This window comes from Eupeodes corollae, chromosome 1 (genome assembly GCF_945859685.1).
Source record: "Eupeodes corollae chromosome 1, idEupCoro1.1, whole genome shotgun sequence".
NCBI classification, from domain to species: Eukaryota; Metazoa; Arthropoda; class Insecta; order Diptera; family Syrphidae; genus Eupeodes; species Eupeodes corollae.
In genome coordinates, this window is record NC_079147.1 from 46,873,297 (window position 1) to 46,892,906 (window position 19,610).

Genomic DNA, 19,610 nt, shown 5'->3' on the forward strand with positions numbered 1-19,610 from the left:
TCATAACAGTATTATACTTACAGAAAACTTTAACAAATTATTTTATATGTTTCCCTGCCAAAAGTTTTTCCTAAAAATACAAAAATATCGCAACATCAAATGCCATCAACTTGATTATTTGAGTTCCTGTCATCCGGATAAGCTTACCATATTTTTTCCAAAAATTATTAAAGAAAAACTTCTTTCTGATATTTCTATATTCCAAGGATATACATTATACATATTATCCTCGTTTCTGTACACCGATATAATAAGAAGGATATAGATTACATAAAACATAATATTTAATATTGACAGGTCTCTCAAAACTTTATTTAATTTCAATCAATCATAAGATTCAACTTGAGTTGAGTACCTATGTAAGTTTATTTTTCTATTTTTCTTTTTTCTTACAAAATTCTTCTATAAGGACTCTCTAACATATAAAATAAAATAACCAAAAAAAGGGAAACAAACAAACCCATCTGTGGCATTGTTATTACATACATCCATACATACCTAAGTCGTAACTAATGCATGGTTAGCCGTCTTCCTTGTAGAAGGGTCGGTCGATAAGCAATTATATCGAGCCACATACTTTATTATGAAATGAGGATAATCAAATTTTTTTCTGTTGTTGCTAACATTTCTGGAAACGTTCACTTTTTCTTTTTTGATCCAACAACTTGTACATTTTTTTCTTCTCTGTCAAAGAATGAAAGACCAACTACATACTATAGAAACATATGTATATGTAAATGTATTTATAAGGACGAAGAAGAACTGCGTTCTTTCGCAACTGTTCTTCCAATTAAGAAATTTCTCAAGAGAAAAAATAAACTTTCGCAACATGAGATATACATTTTTATAACATTGAAGGATACACGTGAAATAATTCTTTAAGTTAGATTTCGTTTTCTTCTTTTTATCTGTAGCTACTTCTCTGCACAAGGAACTCAATCACCACTAACGCTCTAGGATTACTCACTCTTGACGAATCAATATATTTATTAGAAAAGTTTATACTTACATAGTTTATCCCACTCACACCTATACAACTGTCTAGAAATATGGCACACACAATACACATAAATGTATTCTGTAACGCAAATTAGAGGAATTTGGTTCTTCGACCCAGATAAACTTGAAGTTCCTTAACTTTCAAAGGGATCTGGGCAGTCTCGTGTCAAGGATGTAGAATTGAAGGGGCTTGGTACAAACAAATGTAAGATATTTTAGTTACATAAAATGTAACATAAAAGTTGCAATTAATACAAGTAATGGAGGAAAACATTTGAGAAAGTTCCTAAAGGTGTACGGAGGCGTATGTGGAACATTTTTTTTCAACATATTTTTAACTTCCCATATGAAGTTATTGTAATTGTTCCGATTTGTCGAAATAAAATTTTTACATTTCTCGACGTTTCAAGGTCCCTAGAGTCGAAAAAAAAAATTGTTTTAGAGATATTAGTGCGTGGAATTGTAAGTTCGTTGAAAAAATCAAATCGACAGTTTTTTACAAAAATTAAAAAAACTAAAAAAAACATTACAAAAAGTTGGTAAACATTGATTTCTAACTAAAATATCTTTTATTTTTTATTTAAATACCGTAATTGCTTAACAATAATAATGTTAAATATCTTATTGAGAGCTGGTTTTACAAAGAAAGCTGAACCAAGATAGTAAAAAAAAATACTTTGATTGTTAAAACTATCATAAGATACAAAAATTCAATGATTATTAAAAATTTTCATATTGAAAAATGAGACCTAAGCAATCTTTGTAAGCTTGTTGCGTTTAGATTTTGTTTTACACTACGAGAGAGAGTATTCCAAAGCTTAACCGAATTTTCAAAATCGGCTTTCCGATGTTAAATATGAGAAAGAAGGGATAAGTAGCTGATGATAGAGAAGCTTCATAGCGATTACGTTAGAGTCATTTTGTCGCATTGAGAAAAAAGATTAGGTCTCTAATCTTCGTCTCAGATAGCTCATCAAGTTCGTTAAAGAATGCTTTTCCAAAATATTTCATACCAGTGTTTGCCAAAGCATGACATTTGCAGAGGAAATGGATTATGGTTTCACTTTCTCTTTGGTCACTACAACTACGGCAAAAGGTGTTGTAAGAGATACCCAACTTCTCTGCATGAACTCCTATAGGCCAATGTCCGGTACAAACCGCAACAATCCTGGCTATGTCTTGCCTTGGCCTGCATAGAAGATCGTTTGTACGGGTTTTGTTATAGGTGGGCCATATCTTCCTAGATATAATGCAGTTGGGTAAATTGCTCCATCTTCGGTTTGATTCAGTTTGGTAGATAGATAAGATTTTACCCTTCATAGCACCAAGAGGAATGTTAACCATTTCCGCAAGTGAGCTATGAAGGGCCGATCCTTGCCTTGCTAGCTCTTCAGCCCGTTCATTTCCAACGATACCACTATGGCCCGGAGCCCAGATCAGATTGACAGAGAGGTTAATATTCAGGTTCGCAAGCTCATCGCGACATTGCTGGACCAATTAACATGAGGATATGGCCGAGTTAATAGCTTTGACAGCTGCCTGACTGTCTGAAAAGATAGCCACATTTCGGTTTTAGTTACGGTTTTGTTTAAGTATCTTACATGCCTCCCTTATTGCCAGCAGTTCAGCCTGAAAAACGCTAGCAAAGTCAGGAAACCTAAAGGATTTGGCTACATTAAGGGACTCAGAAAAGATCCCAGAACCAACTCCGCACTCCATCTTTGAGCCGTCAGTAAAGATGGTTATGTTGAAACCTATCGACACGATGTCATCCTCCCAATCTTCTTTGGATGGGTAAATAACCTTAAAACATTTACTACCGAGGTAATATCTGAGGGAATCAATTTCGTAGTGTTGCTGTGACCATAACGTTTTGACAACCAGCTGTTTGATTCCATCAGCTTGATATCGCTGAAGGAAACTATGTATTTAATAAAAAGGTCGAATTGTAGAAGGTCCAAAATAACGTTTAAGGCGTCCGTTGGGCAAGTGCGCATGGCCCCTGTGGTGCCCACGCAAGCTTTTCTCTGAACCTTCGTTAGCTTTTTAATATTATAGGCTTTGCTAAGAGCAGGCCACCACACAATCGAACCAAATGTTAAGATTGGTTAACTCCTAGTCCACAACTCGTGGCCCAGCTGCTAACTTTCTTCAAAGCTGACTCCGTGATTTCATTTATCACAGAGGTGTACTTTCCTGACACCAATAGCACCAAATCATCCGCATAGGGTACCGTCTTCACTCCACATTTCTCTTATTTAACAAGAATTGTACCCATGACTAGAAGCCATAGAAGAGGCGAAAGGACACCACCCTGGGGTGTTCCCCTACTCACGTGTTTTGTTGCGATTGTATTGCCTAGAGTGGCTCGAATCTTCCTACCACTGAGCATGGAAATAATCCATTCTCAAATGAAGTCTTCTCCACCGAACTTAACGAGCGAATCTTCTATGGATTCTGTAAGGACGTTGTTAAGAGCACCTTCTAGTCTAGGAAGGTGGCAGAAGTAAATTCTTATAATGGATTGTTTGTTCTACAGTACGCACTACTTCATGGAGGGCAGTCTCCGTAAATTTGTCCTGTAAATTCTTTATAAGATAAACATGCTGAGGGCTTTCAAAAGGTCGTTCAAATAGGATTTCTCTTATATGTAATCAAGAATGCGCTCCAAGGTTTTAAGCACAAATAAGTCAATTCCCAGTCAAAAGACGATTAAAAGCCACACCAAGATTCTTTATTGTAATCAAATATTCGATGATAGCATTGCTCAGGGGGAAAATAAGAAAGGTCAAGAGGTTTTTATTAATTACAAGGCGTTTAGATTTTTTTGGATTCAACATAAGTCCGTTTGACAAAGACCAATTTGCAATTTTTTTCAGGTTTTCGGTTTTCATTGACGTAGAAAGCTCCATGTTCTATAAGGTCAAGTGGGCAGCTGAAGTAAAGCTGAACGTCAGTACCATATAAGTGAGAGCTGCAACTAACTAATGAAGATGGAAGTTCATTTACATAAGTAGAAAACAAGAGATGACCTAGTATGGAACCTGATGGTACACCAGTGGCATTCGACAAAATTTTTAAAAAATTGTGTCACCAAGCACAAATACTTTTTCAAAAAGTTGGTTATACGGCTTTAATCTAATTTTATCTAATAAAAAATGTTGTATTCAACATTCGGTTTAATTTTAAGTAAAATCGAATTGACAGTTTTTCCATACAAAAATAAACCTAAAAAAGATAGTTCTGAATTGATACTTAAATTGGTAAAAACTAGTTTTTAACTAAAAATCTCTTTAACAAAAATATATTTTCAAATCAAATTATATGCAACATATTATTGTTAATTTTAAAGTTTTTTTGAACAATTCAACTAACAACTTTTTTAACAAAACATGAAAAGCTACAAACCATTTAAACAAGATAAATCGGCAGACGGGATGGGAAGTTGTTAGTGTGGGTCGCACCCCACCTTTTTTTTTGTTTTCTTAGCTTTTTTGAACTTCTTTTCAGAGGGTTCATAATGATACATAAGAAATGGAGCTCTAAAGCTTAGTTAGATTTGACGGGTTGATGATGACAGAAAGTTACTCTTAAAATTTGGGTAACGCCCCAATTGAGTTAGTGTTTACTTTGAGCTTCAATTAATCACTGCTTATTTTTTGAGGTTCTTTGCAATTTGGCTTGTTGCATATTTTTTTTTATTAGTTCCAAGCCTTTTTTTGTAAAATATAGACAAAATTGTTGTTAAGAAAATAAAAACTCTTCACATTTTCCTGATATTAGCTTGGTTTTAGCTTAATTTAAATTATTTAAAATATCAATAACCCTTTTTTTTAATCTTTTAATCTGATTTTTAAAAAACGGATTTTAAATTTTAAAAATGATAAATATATGTTTCAAAACAGTTCTAAGAACAGTCAGCAAAATTTGAAATTATCATGGGGTTTCTATGATACTTTACTTGCTGTTAACATTTTATTTTGTTAATATTTCAAAATATCATTTACGTAGCAGATTTTTTCCAAAAATATGGTTCATTTCCTAATGATTCCATTTAATTAAGAATTGTCTTCTTTATTTTCTGTAAACATTTAAGTTTTTTTTCAAATCTGTTAAAATGTAAATAGTGGAACTAATTAATGTATACTTACATGTAATTAAAATACAGTCAAATTCACCCCCTTCTCCTAACCCCATAACTATACGTTCCTGGTTGTTGCCTATGGCAAAGATTATTATTATTATTATTATAATTGGTGTTGGATTTTGTGTGTGCTTACACACAAATATTGCCAAACTAGAAGTTAGGTAAGAGACATTCAGACATGTTATAATGTCTTGGAAAACATTAATGTGAGTTGTATATTTGTGTATAATGTATAATTTAGTAATTAAGAATATTAGTAATTGAGATCTCATGAGGGCTTAATATAATAATATTTCACATCGATGATTGACAAAAATAAACATTGCTAGAAGCTAAACAAATAAATACATCAAATTAAGAGTGAAATGAGTCTAGAGGCTTAATGTTTATAGGTATGTAAAGATGAAATATCTTTACGCAAATAACAATTGCCTCAGGAACTTATAAAATTATGTGTGTGTTTAAAAACTCCAAGGTCCATAAGGAATACAAACTTTGTTTACGTTCTATGAGGTTGTAGAGTTTCTTTCTTTCTTATGGTTAAAAAGGTATAGAAGCTTAACGTGGTAAGTCAAATGAAAGCTTATGCTATTTGGTAATAATTAGTTGTTAAGTTCTTAATAACTTTAATTTAGTCCTTCGTATGCTATTCAAAGAAACACAAAAGGTTATATTTCTTGCATTAACTAATTAAACAAACATGAATTGTGATGCATTTCAAAGTTATGAAGTGTATTGTTTCTCTTTTATGGACATTTTCCAGCTACTGTTTAAAAATTATGTAAAGTAGTGTCTTGAACAAGTGTGATTGGGGTGCTTCAGAATATTTAAAACTGCAAAGATTATTATTTGCAGAAAGATTTGTCGGTCTCTATCACGGACTTTTCCAAAAAACCAACAAAACTTCAAGAAGAATGTTGATACAGACCGGACCGAATCCCTGTTGTGACAGATATGATGGCGTCCGACTCATGAAAGAAGTAAGTTAATAATCGAAGAATTTCAATAAAGGTATTAAAGATACCTATACAAAAAGATCACAATCAACAGTGCTTCGAATATTGATTAGCACTTCACCTACTGTTCATCGATTTTAAAAAGACTATTGAGGGCGTCGACAGGGAGTTTATCTGGCTTGGTTTGCGGAGGAAGGGTATCCCGGATAAGTTTTTTGTATGGACTTTGAAGTCCAAAGTAGGTTCAGACAAGATTGCAAACTGTTTCTAAATACTGAGCTATGCATGATTATTAATACATAGTGGCTGAAAATCAACCATTTAAAAAAACTCTCTCAGCTAAGAGACAAAGCTTTGACTGTTTCGCTCAAATGTTGAATCAATACTGTTCTACGATTGTGGCACCAGAACAATAACAGCAATTATTGCCAGAAAACTACAAACCCTCAGTACAGATTTTCTGGCCCAATACCAAACTATATAGGAAAACGGGTCAAGCACACTTTGACACTATAATATGAAAGCGAAAGAGGCAGTAAAATGGAAACACGCTTCGAACAGATAATAACTCAATTGCAGGAAAGGCAACGTAGAGGAATTCCACCAATCAAGAAGAAAGAAGAGTCGTTAGACCGAGAAGTAAGTGGAGAAGAACAGTCAAGGAGGAATCGTCGAGAGAAGGGAAGAGGTAAAGGGAGCTCAAACACATAGCCGAAAATACACCAAGGAACTCTTACGGATTTAATAGGTCCAAGGATATAGGTAAGTAAATATTGCACAATTAAAACCTTTTTTCAAAGTTCATTAGATCGCCTTAGAAAACCAAAAACGTCTTGTGGCATTTTTGGCGACATCACGTATGTCATCGTTCCACAAATGGTGGATGGTGATACACACAACGAGAATATCGAGATGTTCAGACTCCTCGATGGATAGTGGTAAGAAGGGCATATCTCACTTTAACGATACAAGACAGAATTGGGTTTTCGAGGCATAAAATTCCACGCGGTTTTATTTTCCCCATTGTACAATGATGTTTAGGTTGGATTTTAATGAGCTTATCATATTTTGTCGTTATAGTTCCACATTCGAAGAAGAGGGATGTGAATCTGAAAACGAATATGAAAAGCTAAGAGTTTTATCGTCAGCGAAACAATGTATTGAATTAGAAGTTGCAGACATTAGTTCATTAATAAAAATGAGAAAAAGTGTTGGAGATAGAACAGAGCCCTAGTGCACACCAGCATTTATTTTGTGGTTTTCAGGCTTAAATACATCCGAAAAATCTTGAATTGAACGGTTCGAAAGGTGATTACTAATCCAATGAAGTAGGGATTCATGAAAACCGAAAGCACGCATTTTCGATAAGAGAGTCCGCTGCCAAACCATATCAAATGCTTTCGAAATATCAAGTGCAATAATTTCACTCTCTCCAAAATGATGAAAAGATTTGCCCCAATCTTTGGGGTGACATAAACACTGAGATCAGAAGTGGAACTATTGCCACGAAAGCCGTATTGTCGGTCATTAAGAAGCTTTCCATCTTTAATATATTTCTTGAGCTGATAATTAATCAGCGTTTCCATGACCTTGGAAAGAATTGACGTTAGTGCAATTGCTCGGTAAGTAAAAGATGAGGAAGATTCACCTTTTTTGCGAATAGGCTGGACAAATGCGGTTTTCTATCTATTCAGAACGAGACCTTAGGGGTAGGACCGATAAAAAAGCTTACGCAGTGGTTTTTCCAGCGTTAAGAAACACTTCTTCAAAACAATAGCGGAGATACCATCCAGACCAGCGGATTTAAGATCCTTTAGGACTTTCGCTACAGTACGAGTGCGAAAAAAGATTTTCCCCATTGAAACACTAACGCGCTCGATATCAGGCGGAGTCATAACAGCCCCTCTCAGCGTTGAATTGACAGCGAACTGCCTAGCAAAGAAATAAGCTTTCTTTAAGGTGCTAATAAATAAAGTGTCATTGACAAAGATAGTAGGAACTTAGGGAGAGGAAGAATTCCTCATATTTTTTACAAATGACCAAACATTTCTACTGATTTTGGGACATTGCAGTATTTTTCGCTGTAATTTTTGGTCATGTCAAAATTTGGTCCGTCAAATATGGGTGTTGTAGGCCTTCCTGGATTGCTTGAACTTATTACGGTTTTCTTCAAACGTAAACGAAACTTACCTTCTTAATCCTAATAAACTCTTTGCAGCTCTCATCGAACCATGCGTTTTCCTCAAGTCTGATTCTTCTTACCCTTTTTTTTCCCAAGAGAATCAAACTTGTTATCATATCAGAGCTGGTGGCAATGTCACTATCGAGGAAGCCTACTGAACAGTTAGAGATCCTAAAATAATTATTGAGACCGTCCCAGTTGGCTTTCTCGTACTGCCAAACGGTTCTCTTAGGAGCTCTTTTTTAATTGGAGAGCTTTGACACGAGAAATTTGGTATATAACGCAATGGTCAGATGACGCCTAGGAGATATAGAATACTAATCGTGTACTTACTAGGTAAGAACAAGTTAAGAGTGTTTTTTGCTCGACCTACCACGTCTGATATTTGAGTGGGCTCGTTGACCAGTTGAGTTTGGTGGTTCAACTCATCTAAGATCTCAGCACACACTCCTTCTGGCATTGTCTGGCCTGAATGTTTAAGCCATGAAGAATTGTGTACATTGAAATCGCCCGTAACAACGATTTCAGTGCGAAAATAGGACGAAGCAATCGAACAAAGAATTAAATTCACGATAAGTTGACACTCTGTCTTAATTGGGGCTTCGATAAAGGAAGCAGTAAATTTAAACCACATAAAATTGAAAAAGAATTGGTGAAAAAGACCATATTGCGGCAAAAACTGATTAGCAACACTATTCCTTAAGTTCAATTTTCACCTGCTGTAATTTTAATACGCAAAAGTGGCAGTTTAAAATCTCAAGAAACTGAAAAATTAATATTAATAAGCTTCTCCTCAAAGTCTTTGGTGGGCAATTTAGCAAGAAAAGTTTTCTGAACATTTCTTTGAAAAGAAGACTACGAATGAAAAACTCAAAATCTTGAAATTAAACAACTCGTAAGTCATTTTTTCTTTGCTTCAGTTAAAAATAAAGCTATAAGAATGAAAATCGTTTAGTTTCTGGGGGAATGCAGTAGAAATTGTGCAAGTTCTTTATACAAAATTTTATAGATATGGGCTTGCAACCTTCGTCGTTTCGTGACATTTGGTTGACATCTTTTTCGATTGTTGTTGATTTACCTTTCTTCTTACATTAAAATCAGCTTTTATTGGTTCTTCTTCAAAAAGAATGTTCTTTTTATCAAAATGGAACCTTTTATTGGAAAACCATTCACATCAATTGGTTTTCTTTGATATCCTTTATTGTTCAGTTTTATTGATCGATAGTCTGTAATTGAAACACTTTTTTAATCAAACTTTAAAAAAATCTGAAAAAATTCTTTATGGGTCCTTAATAATGGTCCGTAATAACCAAACTGCAGATTTTACATACCAAGTTCTTGAAAGAAAATTCTCGGACATCCACCTTCTAAAAGTTCGTTTCAATAGTTAATATGTTTTTGAAATGGCATTTTTAACACAATAACGATTTAATTTTTGACACAATGTATTTATAAACTACTTCTATAGTAAAAAAATAAACTAAGTTTTCTGGCATTTCTTAGGTCCTCGTACTTCCTTTTGCATCTTATTTTCTATTTTTATACACAACCAAATAAGAAACAATTAAACATCAACCTGCTTGGTTTGGTCTACTCCAAACTTTATTTCAAACTGCTCTCCAGAATATTTTCAACGACCACTTTTTAGGGGTTTCTTATTCATCTACTCGTACATCAGTGACCTATTTTAATACATTGTGTAAATTCTTTTTATTTTCTCTCTGGAGGAAATAGCTTACTAATTCCTATTCAAACTCTATCAAACTTCAAAAATTTTACAAAACTTCTTGTATTGTGTTCGGATTTTGTGTATTTTTGTTTTCTTTTTTGTTGTTGTTTTTGTTGTGTTTTTAAAGTATTTTTCTTAACAGTGTACCTAAATACTGTCGCAGTATTGTGCGCTTTATTTGCCCAATCTTTTTGTTTTTCTATTCTTTTTATTTGTAAGTTGGGTGAGTTTTGAAAAAAAAGAAGAAGAAAAACACTTCTTCAAAAATAGAAAAAAAAAGTACAAAATTTACACAATAAAAGTCATTTAAGTTTGCTCCTCTCAACCGGCATAGCAATACAATTGCTAACTGTGCAACCTGCCCTAATACGCCCATCAAGCAAGCGACAAGGGTAGAGATCGAGAGGGGTGGGTATGGTTGGATGTTGGGTAAAAAACTTTGTTCCTTGTGAATGTAGCAAACAAGCAAACAAAAATTTTTTTTTTCAAACAAATTATATTTTACTTCAACAAGAAAAGTCTTCTCCGTGGAAATGGAAAATTCCGCAACCATTGAAACTTTTGCCTGCTCTGGCGGTAGGAGTTTTTCGTTTTTCGTTTTTCTTGTTTTTTTTTTTGGATTTTGATGTTCTCTTTCCTGCTACTTGCGCCTGCCTGCAATTGGGCAGAGGTGAAGGGTAAAATTTAATTTGTATACAAGATAAGAGGTGTACGTACCCTTTAAGAATTCTTCAAGTCCCAAGTGAGCACAACATCTGAAGTAGAATTTCTGGTGAAAGTTTCTTTCTGTTCTTCCGCAGGCCTGGTGGTTGTTATACTATGTTATGTAGGCCCTATAGATATTGGTATGTTGTTGGATTTCATTCGATTCGAGAAACTTATCAAAATTCTAGTTGCATTCATCTTAGCAGCAGCAGTAGGTATACCTCGAGGCATCCTATAGATACTAGTACTGTATGCCTTGAGGTTCATTTCCTTAGTACGGTATTTCCACAACAAACATATAATATAAATATGTATCTGGGTGATATTGTACATATATACATATATACATAAGTATATACGAATAAATTTATATACAAAACCAGATAGTGTATGGATGGCGAATAATAATTAATTGGAATATACAGCAGGGAGAGGCTGATGATTCTGATGTTAATTATTCTAATTAAATTGTGCTGTTTGCGGTAGCGGTATAGAGCGTACCTAACCTCTACTGTATACCTACTGTATAGTGTACTATATACCTAGTGCTATATAGTGCAGATAGTTAGGAGCTTTGTAGTTTGTGTACGGCTTTGAGTGCGCCATAAGGACCATTGAATGAATTTTCAAAGAAGAAGGGTTTGTTATGCTCTAGTGACACACTTAAGTAGAAGAATACATAAATATAGCTTAAGGACTTAAATTGAGTAGAGTTTGTATATGGCATAAGCTAAAACTGAAGATAACTATAAGATACTTAAAAACGGCCTTGAAAGTATTTTAAATTTTAAATTTATCTTGACATTTTATTTACCTGTATAATACTTGCTCGCTATACTCAGGGCCGTATTTGCCATGGGTATATGGAAGAGGGTTAGGAAAAATCAGTACAAGGGCACAAAATAGTTAATAGAAAAGTCATGGACCATCTAGAGCACTGGTGACCTTGGTTAAACGATTTTTTGGTCATCGAATTTGCAACTCAATATTTATTGTTATTATTGATATTTTTTATTAAGATAAATATAATAAGTTTAAACTTCAATACTTAAAAGCTAATAGCTAATAGGGCTTCTAGGTAAATATGAAGAAAAGTACTTTGAAAAATATTATGTTGTTTGAAATTCCTAACTCCTGCGGGTGTGGTTTGAGGTAGTAAGAGTAATAAATCTGACTAAATTCTACCGCCTACGGTTCCTCAGGTTATTGGACGAAATACAATTAAAATATTTTGTTTCAAATCAAATAGTTTCAAAATTTTAAAAACATTTGTTATATTTTGTTCGAAATTAACTAAAAGTATGTTCTTAGGGTATTTTTAGAAATTTTGTGGTTAATATTTAATGGAAAGCTGGAAGTTAATTTGGTAGAGATAGCATAAAGGCGGAGGATAGATCCCTGTTAAGTAGGTGGCTGTGAGTGAGCTGGGTGTGTCCACTCCTCAACCTGGTGACGCATTTGATCACGATTGGAGGTAAGGATGATGGATATGTTGCTAAGCTGCGATTTTGGTTGATAGAAGAGTAGTGGTGATGGTATTGAGACTAAACTAATATTCTCATAACTCAATACGTTATCTCTAATTTTGTTAATAAAGCCGGCTGTTTTTCTATATTTAGAGGAAATTTACCAAGCTTTCAAAACTGCTAAGGCTTTTAAAGTGAAGATGGAGAAAAATGTAGTGAAAGTGGTAGTTTAACTGATGAAAAAAGTTTGTTGTTTGATGCGAAGGATGAAAGCATTCAGAAGATCGTGGAAATAAAAAGAAATAAATTAGGTCTCGCAACAGACCGTTGAGAACTACGGCCAAGTGACCTACAACTCTCCTGTGTAAGAGTACTATTGTCATTGATATAGGGTACCTTCAGTTTTAAGCCGAATCCGATCGGCTAATTTAAGAAAACACTTTCCATAACAAGAATTACTCTTGAAGGATTTGTCAATTCCTCGATGGCACAGGCGGAGGTTGAACCCAAAATCTCAGGCATGATAGTCCAACGGGCCAACCATCATGCCACGGGTATACAGCTCGTGGAAATGCTGAAGAAATAAAACGTTTGTAGCCGAGTCTTTTTTAAAACTTAAATCTTTGTTTTTAGAGTTCCTTGAGTAAAACAAAGGCGAGTGAGATTTCCGAAGTGCTTTTTTTTTTAATCCGAGGTTAAGCTGATATTTTGAAAAAACATCAAGTTGATGTAGAAGGATGGTAGTTTTTTAATGTTTTATTTTTTATTGGGCGGGGAATTGGAATTGGGCCCATTTCTTGAATTGAAAACTGGAATCTAAGGAATCTAAAGAGTTCGTTTCTTTGTCTGTGAACATTTTTTTTTGTTTTTTTTTTTTTTTTTTTTAATTTGAAGTACCAGCAGAGATAAAAGGTTTACAGAAACCCTTTAAAACTTCACCAACGGATTTGAAGTTCGACCAAAACTGTTTTGAAGAAGAACGAATCAATTACACGACATTTGGCAGCCATACAGTTCAAAGGTTACAAGGAGTGATTCTAATCAAATCAGTTACCATTTTTATTGTTCGACAATATGACATGATAATGTAACGTTTTCTATAATATTGACACGGACCTCACAAAATTCTCAACATGTATTAAAATGAATTCCAGGATCTTTTAAAGCCTAAAATAACCCCGACAAAGTGGAAACTCGCAGCACTTGGATTCTTAGTCGACTCTCTGGGCTGTGCAATTACATTTAACGAGCTGGAAGAAACTCTGAAGACGCTTAAAGATAGAAAAGCAGCTGGTTCGAATGGTATTATAGTGGAATTGTTTAAGTATGGGACTGTCATGCTCAAAGAGTACCTTTTAAATCTTTTTAATAGCCCAAGCCGATTTACCATCGTGGGGAATGACGGCCAATTTCTTCCAAACTACCCATCAAACCAAGACCAATCCAAAAACACTCAAGACATTTGTACTCGTACAAACAATGTAAGAACATTAGCTTCAGAAGCAAAACAATCAGAACTAAGACTAGCATTATCAACTATCAACTGGGATATCCAGGGACTATCCGAGCTAAGATTTTTTGGACAAAACATAATTGAAAACCGGAATGATATTATATTCTGTTACATTGGTGAGACCAAACGCTTGCATGGCGTTCGATTTCTCATCAAAAAGAGTTTAAAAGACAGAATAATAAATGTACAATTTGTTTGTAAAAGGATTTGTAGCCTTTGTTTAATAATACAAAACAAAAAAATGACGATAATTCAGGTTTATGCCCCGACCAAAACAGCAACCGAACTTCTACAATTTATTGGACAAAGTGTATAATGAAACAAAAACGGAGACAATGTATGGTTATAGGAGATTTCAGCGCCAAGTTAGGCAAACAGATTGACAACGATGAAGAAGTAATGGGAACATTTGGACACGGACAAAGAAACAAAAGAGGAGGCATACTTATAAAGTGGCTGGAAGAGACGAATCTCAGATTTGCAAATTCTTTCTTCAAAGAGAGAGAAACACGGAAATGAACCTGGATTCAACCGAATAGGATAACAAAGAATGAACTTGACTTAGTTCTTACAAATAAACTGAAAGCTATTAATGACATCTCCGTATTGAATAATTTTAAATTTGATAGAGACCATAGGCTAGTAAGAACAAAAATAAAAGTGGACCATAATTTGCGAAAGTTTCAATCATGACTCCTGTTACTCCAAAACCTGATAATTTAACGGATGACACTAAAACGCTGATAACCAGAAGATATAACATACGAAACAAGGGCAATTTATCAGACCAGGAAAATTATGAACTAAATGAACTTCGGAAAACCATAAAAGAAGTTGCGAACAATGATATTCAAAAATATAACAAAACAATGATTAAAGATATATTAGATAAGCAACACAAAATCTATTAAAAAGACAAAATCATTACTTGACGACGGAAAAGAGTGGATAACATCAATTAAGAACAAAAATAACAACGCTATTAATAGGAGAAATATAAATGAGCCTGCTATCAAGTTTTTCGAAGAACTCTTTAAATCGAGAAAGGAAATAAAAGATGATAATATATAGATGGCGGACAGTTACACCAACTTAAATACTGTTACACTTTTTACACAAACAGATATTGAACAAGCAATTGACGGTCTAAAGATGGATCAGATACATATGTGTACAGGAAATGACGGTATTGTAACAGAAATGCTCAAATACAAACAATTTCTACAGTCTTGACCACGATTTTTAATGACATACATAACACAGCAGATTCCAAAACAATGGAAACAAGCTACAATAACGCTTATCCACAAAAAGGAAATAAAGATGTGATAAATAACTACAGACCAATAAGCAACATTTCTATGATATATAAACTGTTCTCAAAAGTAATCTACACAAAAATTAAGGACACATTCAACAGAAATCAGCCAAGGGAACAAGCAGGATTCCGAGAAGGTTTTTCAACAACAGACCATCTACAAACAATGAACCAACTCATTGAAAAAACTAACGAAATTGAAAAACCTTTGTATCTTTTATATATTGACTTCAGTAAAGCATTTGACTCAGTAGAACATGACGAAATATGGACAGCGCTGACAAACCAAGGAATCCATCATTTCTTTATAAGGACGTTGAAAAATATATATACAAACAGCGTGGCGAAAATAAAAACCGAAAGAATAAGAAGGGAAATAAAAATAAAGAGAGGCGTAAGACAGGGTGATCCAATGTCACCACCATTATTCTCTGCCGTACTGGAAGAAATATTCAAGAAACAAAACTATGACAATAGACATGGAATAAATATTTGGTAACAATATGTGAGCAACCTTAGATGTCATGATGACATAGTTCTCACTTCATCAACTTCCGGACAAATACAAAATATGCTCATAGAATTGACAAATGAATGCAAAAAAATTAGACTTCATATCAATAAGTTTAAAACTAAGATAATGACTAACCATATTAAAGATGACATAATGCTGGATAACGAACACATAGAATATGTAGAAGACTATACTTATCTGGGACAGACTAAGTCATTCATTAACCAAGAGAAAAAAGAATTTTATAGAGTCTAGACTCATTACCATTAGTTGGAAACAATTTTGGAGTCTAAAACAAATATTACAATCGAATCTAAGGGACGAAACACGAAAATATTTACTAGACTCTGCTATTCTACCTGTTATCACGTATGGATTACAGACTATATCCTTGACTTCAAGTTTACAAAAAAAAAGACAAAATAAGAATATGCCAAACCAAGATGGAAAGAAAACTACTTAACCTACGAATTAGCCAGACAGTGAGAAATAGAGAAATAAGACGAAAAACTGGTTTAACGGACGTGGTTGAACAAGAAAACTCCTTTAATGGGATTAAGCAGGACATATATCTAGAATACAGGACCAAAGATGGACAAAAATCATTACAAAATGGACACCACCAGAAAGCAAAAGACCAATTGGACGACCGAATAAAAGATGGGCAGACGATTTGCTTAAAGAAAGACAAAGTTGGTACAATGACTCAAAAGAAAGAGATCTTTAGACAACATTGGGGAGGCTTATGCTAGATCATAGAATTTTGACACGCATCTATTTATTTATTCAAACTTTGCTCACATATTAAAGTTGATTAAAAAAAATTATGTCAATTTTATGTAGTAATTAATTCAAAAGAAACAGAAAATGTAAACAAAAATGTGAATAAATTTTGACCAAAATATTAATAATGGCAAATAAAAGCTTATAATAATAAAAATAATACAGTTTTGGAAGGAGAACTGTTTCCAGATGAATTTCGGGATGCTATTATATTTTCAATCCACAATAAATAATTTTTATTCGAAGCATACTACAGGTTGATTTCCTTTTTAAATGCATCTTACGAAATAATTACAAAGATGAACCATAAGCGTCTTGTTTGTTAAATTGAGACCGGAAAATTTGCTGATTGAGTTTCAGGCTGTATTAAAACCAGGATATTTCGCAATAGAGAACATTTGTATACTGAGGAGCTAGGCAGAGAATTTCTTGAAACAAAGAAAAAAAGTGTATGTGTTTTTTATCGATTTTAAAACAGCTTTTGATGCAATCGATTAATATGCACTATTCTATAAGCTGTATTGTCTTGGGATATCTTTGAAATTTGGTCGAGTTTTTGAGCACATATGCAAAAGAAACAGGGCGGCTGTATCGACAGGAACAGAATTCTCATAAAGGTTCGGAACCTCATCGGGAATGAGACAAGGTTTTATATTTAGACCTTCTTTGTTTGCACTGTTCTGCAGCTCAGAGTTTACCAGTATTGTCAGCTATGGAATTTCATAGTAAATATCAATAAATCGAAGGTTATGATTATTAAAAGTGGTGGTTGACGTAATGTATCAAACGAAAAATGAAGCTTTAATAGCTAAAATATTGAATGTGTGCGCTAATACAAATAAGTTGGCATTACTGTACAAAATAATTTGAATATGGAGATACATTTGAAGAAAAAATTAGTAAAGGTGAAAACTGCTTTATTAATATGACATGGAAACAATTCTCCTGAAGAATTATATAGCGCATACCACCAATAATTTAAAGTCTTGGAAGCAGCAGCTAAGAGTATACTGTTACAATTTGTCTGAAAAACTCATTATGCTCTTTATAAAAAGAATATTTCATTTGCCAAAAAATACGCCAAGCTACGTTATACTGCTGGAAACAGGTCCCTCACTTTTGTTAAGAAAATAACATTGAAGTAACTACAAGCGGACTTCTTGTTTGACGTTTTTAAAATGAAAAATTCACGGGTAGTGAAAAGAGTGGCCACAAAAACGGTACAAAATCAAAATACTTGGTATCGAGAGTGGCAAGATCTTGCGAAGGAATGTAAAATTATTTTAAATTACCCATAAATTAAACGAAGGCATTTAAAGGTTGACGAGGAATATAGAGCTGAATACTTACAGCAGATTAAATTATAATCATCCAATAATGTCCGTGTGATTTCTATAATCTCCGCAGTGAACAAATAGACTTTAAGTACATTTCACAAAGACCTGATTTACCCCTAGAGTGTAATATGTGCAACCTATCAGAAAGAGAGGATACTGTCCACTTCTTGAGAAAATACTTTTTATCGGAATATCAAGTGATATGTACATATGTGTGTATTGAATGAAATGAATGTTGTCAAAGTTAACGAATTTTAACGAAGATTTCTGATTGTGGTTCTAATCACTTTTTTAAAATTATTTTTAAACTACTATGAATTTTTAAATTGTCAAAAAATTATATGTCCCTTTTTCTAATATTGAAAAGTAATTATATTGAGCACTTGTTACATTGTTTACATTCGAATTTTGTTGTCAATCAGGCAGACGGCAATCGCTATGCTATAATGATTTTTGTTAACATTATTGTTATAAAAATGTATAAGTTTTACTTCAGTTCAATAAAATCAATCTATCTTTCTATCTATGTATACAAAACTGCCTCACATTATCATAGAATTAAAGAAACATCTTTTTCATTGCTCTAACAGAATATCATATTATTCAATTAAATTATCATGTTCAATGTACATATATATTTTGGGAATATTAATTTGTTTCAACTTCCTTTTCCACCTAATATATTTTCTTCAATCCAAAAACTCGGGAACTAAAAATCAATTTATTAAATGTTATATTAATACTTTGTAACTTAATGTAAGTTCGTTTCCGTAACTTTTCTTCCGCAAGTAAAAAAAATAGAAAAATAAAACAATAATTAGGAATTCAAATTTTGCTACTTACTTTCCACCAAAATTATAGTCGTAACTTTCTTTAAATTAGCATTCTTACACCTTTGCAATGCCAATACTTCCTATTTTTCAACAAAGCACTATGAAGTATTGTAGGTATTTTAATTTACTTATCCCAAAACTGGCAGTAGTGTGAACAATCATACAAATTTCGAAGTTTTTTTCGGGTGATTTAATTAAGGCTTTACCTTGCTGTAATAATATACTTCTCAATAATATAGTACACCTATTTGCGTGTTGTAGAAAAATAAAATTTATAATATTACTGAGCAAGAAAAAAATTTAATTTCTCATTCGAGTTCTAATAAATCTTTTTTTTGCAGGGAAAACAACAAAAACAAAAATTGTACTAGGGAATTATTTTTATCATGATTTGCTTGAGTTTTGATTATTTTGTAATAAATTAAGAGTATGTTTATTTAAATAATAGTTTTTGTACATACATAAATTATTTTTTGATTCATGAATTTCGTGTTTCTTTTTTTTGGTGTATTTTGTTTGTGTTTTTAAAGGTTTAATGGTAATGCTTTAATTATTTTGTATTTTCTTACTTGGAATTTATGATTTTAAAAGTTTTGAATTTCATTTAAATTTTTTAAAACACTAACTTGTTTTAAAAATGAAATGTGTTAATCATTCAGATTTGACTCTTAAGGGTAGGCTTCAATTGTATATTTAACCATAAATACATTCATATCCCTCGGCACGCTTCTAAATGATGACACTGAGCATCAGCGGAAGTTTACTTTTGAAATGATCTAGAAAATGTTGTGGCTATGACAGTGAAGAACATTTAAAAATCTTCAGCGTGAAATTTCAAATTATTATAAGAAAAAGAGAATAGGATGCTACCCACACTGATAACTTCCAATCACGCCTGCCCATTTGTCCTGCTTAAAAGTTTGTTGCTGTTCATGTTTTTTTGTTAAAAGTACAATATTTTGCATATAAGGAAATAGTTTGATTTCGAAATCTATTGTTTAACAAGATTTTTAGTCGGAAACCAATTTTTACCAATTTTAATAGCATTTGATTATATAACATTAGTCACCACACATTCAATGGCAAGATTGTCTGCTGAATTTTGGAAAGGAATGAAATTAGTAAGTG

The 19,610-nt window shown here is 33.2% G+C and overlaps 1 protein-coding gene across 1 annotated transcript in view; it reads left to right on the forward strand.

The window, feature by feature from the left end:
- Window positions 1–13,669, forward strand: part of LOC129938547 (protein turtle homolog A-like) — a 103,317-nt gene extending 89,648 nt beyond the window's left edge. Inside the window, exons 14-15 of the mRNA XM_056046180.1 lie at window positions 13,339–13,486; window positions 13,557–13,669. Of these exons, the coding sequence (XP_055902155.1) occupies window positions 13,339–13,486; window positions 13,557–13,669 (261 nt within the window). The remainder of the gene's footprint in view (window positions 1–13,338; window positions 13,487–13,556) is intronic.
- Window positions 13,670–19,610: the final 5,941 nt, after the last annotated feature.